The sequence below is a fragment of the Choloepus didactylus genome, chromosome 6, assembly GCF_015220235.1.
Source record: "Choloepus didactylus isolate mChoDid1 chromosome 6, mChoDid1.pri, whole genome shotgun sequence".
Lineage (NCBI taxonomy): Eukaryota > Metazoa > Chordata > Mammalia > Pilosa > Megalonychidae > Choloepus > Choloepus didactylus.
Window position 1 is genome coordinate 82149381 of NC_051312.1, and position 12548 is coordinate 82161928.

At 36.6% G+C, this 12548-nt stretch overlaps 2 protein-coding genes across 2 annotated transcripts; both read right to left on the reverse strand.

Annotated features, from left to right (window-relative positions):
* Window positions 1-949, reverse strand: LOC119537719 (olfactory receptor 52K2-like). The gene is given in 2 exon segments (XM_037840256.1): window positions 1-306; window positions 308-949. Coding segments are annotated over 2 exon segments (948 nt in total).
* Window positions 950-9110: 8161 nt separating this feature from the next.
* On the reverse strand, window positions 9111-10055 carry LOC119538430 (olfactory receptor 52M1-like). The gene has a single exon (XM_037841358.1). The coding sequence runs from the start codon at window positions 10053-10055 to the stop codon at window positions 9111-9113; it is 945 nt and encodes a 314-aa protein (XP_037697286.1).
* Window positions 10056-12548: the final 2493 nt, after the last annotated feature.

Consider the following 12548-nt stretch of genomic DNA (forward strand, 5'->3'; position numbering starts at 1 on the left):
TCAGTCTCCAAGATAGTGAAGGATCTGCAGCACCCGCTCCCTCATTTGCTTGGTCCGGACTCCATAAATCAAGGGATTGACCATGGGAGGCACCAGGAAGTAGAGGTTGTCAATGATGATCTGTAGATGGGGAGTCATATGGAAGCCTAAACTCTGAGCCAGGACAGAGAAGACAACAGGAGAATAAAAGAGAGCGATGACACAGAGATGAGAGCCACAGGTGCTGATAGCTTTGCCCCGTGCCTCCCAAGATGGTATCAGAAAGACAGTATGAAGTCTCAATCCATATGAGAGAATGATAAAAAAACAGATCAAATCCCATGGAAGCCACAATAACCATGAGGCCATAGACAATGTGGTTAGAGATGTCTCCACAGGCTATCTGTACCACAGCCATGTAGGCACAGTAGGAATAAGCAATGGTGTGGGTTTGGAAGCTTTCCAGGCTTTTTGCCAGGATAGGGGCTGGGATCAGCACTACCAATGCCCTTGCCAGGATAGCCAGTGCCATCTTCACAAGCATGTTGTTAGCAAGGATGGTTGTATATCTCAGAGGTTTCCAGATGGCTACAAATCTGTCAAAAGCCATGGCCAGGAGGATCCCAGACTCTATGACATAAAAGAAAGGGATGAAAAACATCTGCATGAGACAGGCATTGAAGCTGATTTCCTTGGCATCCACCCCCCAGAAGATGCCCAGCATGTGGGGCACAGTGGCACTGACCAGAGACAGATCAGCAACTGACAGCATGGCCAGGAAGAGAAACATGGGCTCATGAAGACTATTCTCTACCCGGATGATACATAAGATGGTGAGGTTTCCAATGACTGTAATCACAAATACCAAGAAAAAAGGCACAGAGAACCAGCCATGGGAAGATTCCAGGCTGGGAATTCCAGCCAAGACAAATATCAAGGGCTGAGGAACGGAGTTGTTGCAAAAGGACATACCCCACCTGAGTTTCTCAAGGTCTGATTCCTAGGGAGAAACAAACAAGGTATATTTTGAAACTATTGCATCATTTGTACCTACAAAATGCTGGACAGTATAGTAGTTTATGGTGATAATTATGATTATATTTCACAAACCAACGGTCAAGAGAATTAGTGTGTAAACTAATGATCAAAAAACAGCTTCAGCTACTTGGGGTGGGGAGAACCTGTTCCTAGATGACTTCCTCTGCCAGAAGGTGAAGTAGTCTCAGTGATGAAATCTCAGGAAAGACATATCAACTCCATAGCTTAGATTATCCTGTGGTGATAATATTGTTTAATATTCAATTTGTGCATTTGTATGGCTTTTATCATAGACAGTAGAATCTGGCATTAGAGCCAACATTCTCAGCATCACAGGAGAAGGCATGGACAAGTCAGGAATCATGATTTTCACTCAAGAAAAGGGAACTGAACTTAATCATCCAAGGGAGCTCAATTTCTGGGACTGACTTTGGTGCTCTGGATCATTCTCTCGAATGCTTATCTACATATTATTAAAAGGACCTAGAAAATCTGCAGTTCCACCTCCTGGATGATATGACGGTATTCTGAAGGAATAACACATTTTGGATGCCAGAACCAGAATCCAAAAATGCCTCAACAGACAATAGTTTAGGATTAAAAGTCACAGATTATTCAATAAACCTGGCTGGGGAAATGGAAAAGTGAAGGTAAGTTAATGGTGTTTAGCATATGTGTGTATTTACGTTTGTTTGTTTTTTAGTAGACAGTGTAGTTTGAGTTTAATGTTGATAAATTTTGCCATAGAAAAAAGTATTTGTTAAATATTTTAATGTCACTATTTTGAGTAGAAATAAATGGTGGAATTTCCAAATTATTTGATGAAGGCCATGGATTAAAGAGTATTCTTGATTAGTTCAATGCAAGTAGGAAACAAACACATTTATAAGAAATGAAAAATAAGATTATAGAAATTGTACCAATTTTACAAGTAATATTATTGCAACATAATATGTCTGTTAAGATTTAGATTCCAGACTTTGTAAGAAAGAGATAAATATATAATGTTTAAGAAGGCCACCACACAAACAACAAAGAATTTTCCATACAAGGATGAAATAAAACGATGGAAAAATATAGCACAAAGATGTTTTAAAAATAAAAATATAGTAATATTAACCCTGTGTCATGTTCTATTGCATCAGTTGTTGATGAATTTGTATTTAGTTTTTATATGTATATGTGCAGTAATTTAATTCCATGCTCCTTCTAGTATGTTCACAATTTATTTTTAGTGCAAATACATTATTTTTAAGTTTTTTCTAAGAAATCGTGTGTTTATTTCAGCCCTTACACCTAGCCTTAGAAAAAATCAGGATTATATTTCACAAAATTTGAAAAGGAGCTTTGCTCATTAACATTCTATAATTATTATGTGCCCCCCAAAAGGGGGCTTATCTGCTAAAATATTACTTTAGCATTCATACATCATGAATTGAGCTATTCTGTTCTAGGCACTTCATTTATCAACTACATTTGATGAATGACAATGGGTGTCTCTTGGAAGGTAACTTGATGTAGATACAATATCAAGAGTTTGGAGGTAACACAGGGCTGCCACTTATTATATGTGACTTGACAAAGTCATTAAAGACTTTTAAGTTTTCTCATTGCACAAAAATGAGATAAGGCATACCATGCAAGGTTTGTAGTAAAGAATGAATCTTCCATTAAATTCCAGCCTTGTCTAATGCATACCATGTTCCTAGAATAATTCTTTTAAAATAAGCTCATGCTCTAAAATGCAAATTTTCACATTTTCTGTGAATATCAATGTTTAAACACAATATTCTTTTGTTTTTCTTTCTTTCTTGAAAAGAACTGTGACTAGGATAATGAATATTCTCAAATTTATACCAGAAGAAGGGATGCATTTTTTTATCTTCAAATATTTTTAAGATTCATAATGTGCCAAATAAAAATAAAGTATTTATTTAGAGTCACCAGAAATAGAAATCTGGACAAATAGGAGACGCTAATAAAAATATAAGAAGTACATTTTATTTCAATATAGGAAAAGATTCTATTACAAAGTACTGCTCCCCAAATGTAAAAGACAGTTTGTCAAAGCCGAAGCTCACTATCAGTGGGTTTTGCAGATGGAAACTGAATGATTGTCTATCAAGAATACTGCAGATGGAAGTCTCCCATGTGCATGGTGGCACTAGAAAGATACTAGTGAAGATTTAAGCAACATGGTAGGGTTTTATCTGAGCTATCAGGAACAATTGCCAGCAACAAATATATAAAAATTAACTGTAAGAAAGCCACCAAGCATTCAGGCATACCTATAGAAAATTATTTATCCCTTTCTAAAGAATGTCACTGACTATTCTAAAGATTGAAGATCCCTACTGTGTCCTCAACAAGGGTCAGTGACTATGGAATTTGTATGAGAAGTTTAGAGAATGTCTTTTTCCTGCAAGGCTTTTTGCATCCCCATATTTTCTAGTCCCTTGCTTCCCTCTCTTTCCCCAGGTCCTGGAGCAATACCTGCAGATGGCTGTGAGTCCTGTTGCAATGGGGCTGGGACCAGTAAAGCACCCAGTCACTTGCGGTATGGTGAAGATCTGCTGATGTGCAGAATAAGATGGAGTGTCTGCTGAGATCCAGCCAGATTTATTTGGTGAATCCTGGTCCCTAGTGATTTCTCTATTAGCCAAAGTGCCTTTCTAATCTTGGAGATTCTAGAGAAAAAATCCAAGAGCCAATCATTGAGAATAGCACATGTTGATGATTGCAAATGTTTAGGAACACTGTAAAAATAACTTGTTATTTTCACCTATTGTTGAAAATTTATGACCACACAAACACTTTTATATGAATGTTGATGGCAGCTTTATTCATAATTTCCAAAAATTGGAAGTAACTAAGATGTCCTTCATAGGTGAATGGATAAACTGCAGTACATTTTTATATTGGTATATTATTCAGTGATAAAAAGAGCTTATCAAGTCACAAAAAGACATGAAGGAACCTTACTTGGATACATACTACTAAACAAAGCCATTCTGAAAAGACTGTGAGTTATGTGATTCAACTTCACGACATTCTGGAAAAGGCAAAACTATAGAGAAAGTAAGGTCAGTGGTTGTCAAGGATTCTGGGGTGAAGTGGTATGAATAGGTGGAGCACTGGGCATTTTTAGGGGGTGAAACTATTCTGTATGATATTATAATGGTGGATACCTGACATTACGCATTTGTCAAAACACAGAACTGTAGAGTGAATCCTAATGTCAACTCTGGATTTTAGCTGATAATATTGTATCAGTATTGGTTCCTCAGTTGTTATATATGTACCACACTAATAAACGATGCTATTAATAGAGTAAACTGTGTGTAAGGATGGGTAGCGTGGGTATATTGGAATTCTGTACATTCTGCCCAATTTTTTACTCTAAATCTGAAAATGCTATAAAATATAAGTCTATTAATTTAACAATATAGGAATAAATTGATCACCATTTATATATGCAATAAATTTATAATAAATATACAATAAATTTAAAAGTATTAACTGCTAGCTTGTTGCAGAAGGCAGAAATGCATCATGTAGGAACTCTAGGGAGATTAGTAGGGACTGTGAATCATGTACAACAGACATGAAAAAGGCCTGGGGCAGCAGAATGGTTATACCTGAGGGAACATGGTGAGCATTGAGGCGGGAAGGGTAAGGGCTGAGGAAACATTAATAAGAAAGGTTGGAGAAATATCAATGTGAACAGATTCCTAAGGGGGAGCCAGAGTATCAAGAAGGGTGGATAGTAGGAAGCAGAACATCATGTGAAATACAGGGTGTGACCCTGGACATACATCTGGGGATGCATTTCTGAGTATCCTTGCTTAGAGTTATAATTATAAACAAATTGTTATAGCTTCCCTCAAAACCTAATAATTTAAATCATTTTCTTTCCAATTCCAAGGATCTTGGGCCCTCCAGGAGAACAACATTAACTGAAATTAGGATTTTTTTTTTTTATTCCTTAGATAGGATTAGGATCTACAAAATGTTGTTCAAACCGCATGTACTGAGTAAAGTCTTAAGTGATGAAATGAAGTCCATTGTTTGTTAAAAAAAGATATAGAAAAAGAAATACAGTGTAGGGTTGGGGAATAAATTATGAGCAAGAGAGGAGCTCTAGAAAGAAACAAAACTAAAACAAACATACTGCATAATGACAGGTTTACATCTAGGAGAACCTGAGCTTCAAAAAGACTCTTGGCAGAAGTCAGAAGCTCAGTTTGTAAGAGTACCTCAAAGAGGGGGAGGAATTTTTAAGAACTATTTTACTAGAGAAAGGCGTAGAACATATACATCCTGAGCAATGGCAGGGGCTGTGTTTGTTCATTATTGTTTCCCTAGTGCCTGACAAATTGTAGGCCCTCGAATGTTCGTATGAACGAATACACACACATACACATATACACAACCATCATTCACCAGTCTCTCTACACTCCAGGCCTGGAAAATTATTGCCACGGATGAAAGATAGCCATGCTAGCTGTAAGGGTGTTAAATTCTGTATTTAGCCTTTGTCCCACACCCTGAAGTATATTCAGGAGACTCAAATCATTCTCCTTCTTTCCCTCATGATTGCTGCCATCCTGGACCAAGTTATCCTTTTTTCCTAGAAAGCCTGGATAGCCTCCTAAAGAGTCTACTGCATTCATACCTTCCATTCTTTTCCTCAACCCAATTTTTCTCATTGAAGCCACAATGATCTTTTTAAAACACCAAACTGTGCTTAGAATTTTCAATGTCTTCCTCCTGTTTTAGGACAAAACCAAGAAAACTTAAAATACCTACCTACCTCTGAATTCCTACTTCACTGCCAGCCAGTCTCCTCTTCACTTCCTGTGTTCCAGCTCATGAAGCGGATTTCCATCAGTTCTTTGAATGTATAATGCCCTGTCCTGTCTTAAGGTTCACATATGTTTGCATATCCTGTTTTCTTTTCTTGTAATAGTTCCTTCCTCCATTTTTGGCCCCTTTTTTCTATCCTCTGCTAGTATACTGCCACTTGTTACTTAAATAAATATCATGTTGAAGGAAGCTTTCCTTGATTTTCCCAGACTAGATCAAACTCCATGCTAAGAGCCTGTGTTTCTCTTTCATATAGCACCTTAAGATTCAGTGTAATTATGCACTGGAACATTTCCTAAGGTCTGTCACCTCCACCAGGTTGAAAGCACACTGAGGACATAGACTGTTTCTCTTTTGTTTGCCTCTTCTCTGAGTCTTGCACAGCAAGACACACTGTAGCCATTCAATAAATATCTGTAGTACGAATATACAAATGAGCTGCATGTCTTCCCTCTATTGGCTATCACTCAGTACAGGCCTCCTGAGGATTTAGGTATTGTGGAACATTTCCATTTTGAGATCCATTGGTAGATAATCTTTAAGTGCTACTTCCTTTCTTCAGATTTTCTGACTTAATATAAAAACAACTGAACTGTCAAGAAATATACTATAATTAAACTCTATGCTTCATGACATCTCTAAATAAGGAGTTAAAAACAAAACACCCTCATAAGCCAGAATCAGCAACTCACCTTCAGGAAATATCTACACATTTGCTCTAGTCTCAAAGTTCTATATTTCCTAGAGAATTCTTTTCTCTTTTTTGAGGAGAGGACTGTCCTTTATGTCATTGTCATTTTCCTCCTTCATCTTAACCAAAATAATAATAAAAAAAAAATCCTTATGGTTTTAAGTCAGAAAGCTTAATTATACCCATCCTTTGAATAATATTCCAAAAATATTTGGTGAGTGAATTGAACCATTGTATGGCTTCTTTGCTTCCTTCAGAAAGCATTTGTTGAACACATATATACATGAGACAATGTGCTAGGAATAAAAGTAATTAAAGATTAGTCCTTAAACATGCTGCTGGTTTGAATCCAGGCTCCACCACTTACCACTTCATAAATATGGGACACTGGGCAAGTTATTTAACCTCTTTGAGCCCAAGTTCCTCACCTATAAAATCAGGCTAGCACCTACTCTAGGGATTATGATGATAATTATATAATTTAAATTATATATTTATTCAAATTATATAATTATACAATTCAATAATATATATACTATATGTCACAGTTTGGCATGTAAAAATATGCAAAATTACACTTTTATGATAATCCATAGCACTGATTAATGTTTATTGAATGCTTACTATCTGGTGGACACCATTCTAAGTGAATTATTATATGCTTTCACTCATTTAATCTGTATAATATTATGGGATATGGAATTCTATTATTCCCATTTTACTGATGGTGACTAGACACAGAAAGTTTTAGATCGTGCTCAAGTTCACATATATAGACAGTGACAGAGGAGTTCTGAATCCACGCACTCTTGACTTTAGAGCTATTGTATTTAACCTCTAAATAGACTAAAAATTAAATTGGAAAAAAGGGACATATTAAGAGTTAACTACAATATATCACAACTTTTTAAACAACAAAGTTATGAAGTGTATTTCACTAGTACAATTTGAGGAAATAATCAAATCCTTCTGATGAGTCAAGGAGGTTAAACATGAGCTGTATCTTGAATCATAATTACATTCTTTCTCATTAAGGAAGAGTATGGGACAAAAAGGGGCCTTCTGAGCAAAAACATGAAGAGGTGGGGAGTCTCCTTGTTTTCATGAAGGTGTGAATCTCAGTAGATAGGACAAAGGGAGCAAGATATGTGGAAAAATGATAAGAAATAGCAGCAGAAAATTTACCTTGTCTTTGCCATCCTAGAGACTACATTGGTCTGACACAATCAATTATTATTCTTGTTTAGGAAGATTACTATGATCTCAATCACTGGGCAAAGCAATTAAAATTTATGCTGAAATCTGCAGTGGAAACTCTTACTAGTAAGAGATGATAAAAAGCATGGGCATAGATGCAGAGAAGAAGCCCAGATATTTAACTTTAGGAAGCTCCTAGAAATGAAAGGCAAATAGTGAGAAAAGACATAAGGCAAAAATATTAATGCACAAATCATGACTATAAAGAGAACATCACTTCAGTGAACTTCAACATGTATTTATTGAACTCCTTCTGCAGAATTTCCATTTTGTCAAGGCAAAAAGTAAATGGTCATCTTTTTGAAGGATAGAAACATTCAAGGCTTTTTTTCATACAAAAAAAAAAATCTTTTCTTTATAATAATTTCATTCTCAATATCACCAGCAGCAGCATCAACAAATAATTTAACTTGAATTATTTTCAGTTATAGGTACCCACCTTTAACTATGGCATTTAATAACAACAACAACAACAAAAAAAAGCAAATGTGATTCAATCTTAGTTTGCCTGGCTAAGCTCTGTTCAAACTCCCAGATATGTAGCTTCCACTGTAGTTACGTTTTTGCTTTTTTTTTTCTAGGATAGTCTAAAGGAGGTTTTAAAAGGCCCTGTATACTTAGTTCAGGCAACAAACCAATAGCAGGCAAATGTTCTTCTTGTGGAGAGAGAATATTCTATGAATGATACAATATTTAAGGAATTGTGGACTTGCTTACTGCAATGTCGAAATGTTCAATATATTTCCTTCTCCATTTTCTTTTTGACAACTCTTCCTGTATGTCAGTTCTTGTGAATATAACACACTTATTTGATGTGGTCAGATGACATTAACCTTATTTTATTGCCTCTTCTGTAGAATGTTGAAAATGATTATTAAGTTTTCATTTGTGGATTCTGCATGAGGAAATTTTTTGAGGTTCTCATGGGTTTCTCCCCTTTTGGGATCACTCCCTATTTGAAAATATACTACTACCCCAATTATACTACAGAAAATCAGAAGTAGTAAGGAGCAGATAAACATTCCTTCCCTAGTCATCAAGTTCTGCATAAGCCCCCTAAACTATGAGGCATGAAAAAACATTATACCTAATAGTAACATTGGAATTTTGTTACTTCTATTACATAGGGTCACTCTTCCCCAGTAAAATCTGATAAAATATCTGATTTAAGATAGAGTAATCTTGATGTAGATTATGATAGAAAGAAAAACTATTTGCACTAGTCTCTTCCAAGACCATAACCTTGTCTGTATCATCCCTGCAAACAATTTCACCAAAATCAGGCAATCTTTATCCTCAGAGAACTAAGGACATGGTCTCGAATCTTCTTGGTCCTAATCCCATAAACTATGGGGTTGAGAAAAGGTGGTACCAGAAGGTACATATTGGCCATGAAGATACGAATTTGGGGAGCCACATTGTGACCAAAGCGGTGGGTAAGGAAGGTGAAGACAACCGTGGAGTAGAAAATGAGGATGACACAGACATGGGAACCACACGTGCCTAGGGCTTTAAGGCTGGCTTCCCGTGATGGAAGACGAAAGACTGCCCGGAGAATTAGGACATAAGAGGCAGCGATGAAAAAGCCGTCACAGGAAACAATGACTGAGGCCACACTGAGGCTGTAACGTTTGGTGGCCTCTGTGTCCACACATGCCAGCTTCACCACAGCCATGAACTCACAGTAGGTGTGGGGAATGATTCGACTCCCGCAGTAAGGCAGCTGCCTAAGTAGGATGGGGTGTGGGGAAAAGAAGGCCACGCCCCGGAGTACCACAGCAGCTCCCATAATGGCAATGCGACTGTGGGTGAGAATGGTGGCATGGTGCAGGGGGTGACATATGGCCACATATCTATCAATGGCCATAGCCAGGAAGAAGCCCGATTCCATGGCAGTAAAGCTGTGGATGAAGAACATTTGGGCCAGGCAAGCAGCAAAGGCAATGTCATGGGCTCCAAGCCAGAACAGACACAGCATGCGCGGCAGTGTAGACGTGGAGAGGACCAGGTCAGTGACTGACAGCATGCACAGAAAGAGGAACATGGGCTCGTGGAGGCTCCGCTCTGCCCTCACCACAGCCAGGATGGTCACGTTCCCCACCACAGCCACCACGTACATGGAGCAGAAGGGAATCCCGATCCAGACATGCAGGTGCTCTAGACCTGGGATGCCCATCAGAGAGAAGGAATTTGAAGAGATTTGAGATTTATTGGCTGGCCCCATTGTGCTGCTGCCTTCCATCTCTCGGGAATGGAATCTTTCTGTTGAGGGCAAATATTCTTTGCCAGGATCATCACCACTAAATCTAAAAACAAATAAAAAAATGTATCTGGAAAACCCCAAAACACCATGTTAGAAAACATTCATGTTTGTAATTCAGAGTGAAAAAATATAGTCAAACTATGCAAAAACTACAGAATCAGTCTCAAAGTATTAAAGGTAAATCAAGTTCTGAATCTCATGGATTTGGTGAAATAGAAAAAAAATTAAAATCTTTGTTAACTATTTGCAATAAAAATCCAATACCACTTTTAATTCATAATTTGTTTACAATATATGACCACATTAGCTTTTGAGAGAAACACTGGATTTTATAAATGGAGATCTTAGAATTCATCTAGCCCATCTTTCTTCTTAATGTAATACTCAAATATAATTTTCTGGCTGAAGTCTCAGCACTTTCAGGTATGGGTTCTCATTTCTTTGAGACTTCATTACACGTTTGTTCTGACTCCTTCGTAACACAGTTCTTCCTAGTACAGTCATGAGGCCTGTCCCCAGGAGCTAGGAGACAGTACTAGCCCTTTTCCCTGGAGTGCTACAAACTTGAACATCTTCTGCCAGGTGATACAAAATATGAGGATGGTAATCATGACCCACTTTCCATTTCCAGGTGAAATCATCCCATTTATTTTAGGCCCGGTTTTCAGAAATCCTCATTTTCTACTTAAACTCTTCTGGAAATTTCCCAGGATTCCCCAGCAGGACATTCCCTTTTTTTTTTTTTTTTAACTCTTATTACTTGTGATGTTAACAGACCCTCACTGCAGGGGTTAATGTGTCTGGTACATCTTTTGATTTATACAATGTTAAGGTAGACTTGGTTCATATACTTTTGTATATGAAGTAATGAAAGAAAATAACATTTCATGTGCTCCTGATATGTATAAGACACTGCCCTGGAATTTTCGTGCATGTTGACTGGTAGCCGGAAAGGCAATGCAAACTAAATGCAACAATGCAACAACATCACAGAAAGAGTGGCAGAGTCACCAGAATTCTAACACAACTCTGCATGACTGCAAGGTACATACTGTTTCCATTATGCAAACCAAAATTTTTCATCACAGTTGTTAAATGCATAATCAACTATATCCTGCCAATCTTTTGTACAATTTTTAAAGTCAGATTTCTCAAGATTGATGTTAAGCAATTTTTTTTAAAGTAGAACTTTGTACTTAACAGGATAAATTTCATTATTTTAGATAATACTTTAACATTATCAAGTGTTTCTATATTTTTATCATCATTATTAAGCATTGATCACTGCTAATTTATTACCCTGAATATAATCAGTAATGTATGATTTTTTAAAGTATGTATTCTACATCTACATGTAAGCAATCAAAAATAATTTTGAGAAAAGTCTAGAGCAATCACAGAGTTCTTTATATCATCCTGGGAAATGGTGTTTTCCCTTAATCAGCATACTCTGAACAGTATCTAATAATTAGTAATGGATTTGTTGATACTAATAACAAGATTACAGACAATGAACCTTGTGTAGTGCATTGCAATTTGTAAAATATTCTTCTCTAGTATCTCTTTAATGGTAATAACATTCATGTTTTCCCGTGTTCTGTGAGGAGTGTGAAACACATGGAAGGGATTTAGGCTTTTGACTAAAATATTCCCAGTGTTATTTCAAAATTTTCCCAGCCTGACTTGGGCTTTATAAAAGGCTTATTTACAGAATATTTCAAGAATTATGACATTTGCCTAAGAAAAAATAAAGTGAGAAAAAAAAATTAAAACCCTTACATTTCTCAATTATCACCAGGAATGCTCTCATTTATGCCTTTCTTATCCTTCTGTTTGTTTTCAGGCTTTTCATGGTCTCTTTCTACATCCTGGTTTAAATGCCTTTATTTCCATAATAAAGTGTAAGGTTATACATGTTAATTATTTCTGTATCCCTCAGTTTCTCTTCTATAAAGTGGGGATAACAAAAAATTGTTGAGAGGACTAAATTAGTTACCATATGTTAATTACTTAGCACAATATTCAACACAGAACAAGAACTCAATAAATCAAGTATCAAGCATTGGAATTTGGTCATTAATCCATAGGTAATGTGTATGTAACAGAGTTTTTAAGAAGAAGCATGGTTTAATCATATTATGTGCCATTAATAACAAAACCGTTTCTTCCAGCCTGTTCACCAGCAACATTTTTCTATGTTTCCTGGGCTAACACTGAAATTCTAATCATTTCCCAAATACATCATGCTTATTTGTAAAATTGTGCCTTTTTCACGTACATTTTTCTCTTTACTTGCCCCCTAACTTGCTGTTTTTTTTTCATTTCCCTTTGCAAACCACCGCTCATCTTTTATTATCTATGCCAAAAGTCAGGACTTCTCTGAATTTCTACTGGATTTCCTCAGAGTTTTGCAGATTATTTTCTGTGCTCTCATTGCATCTTTACTTTTTTTTT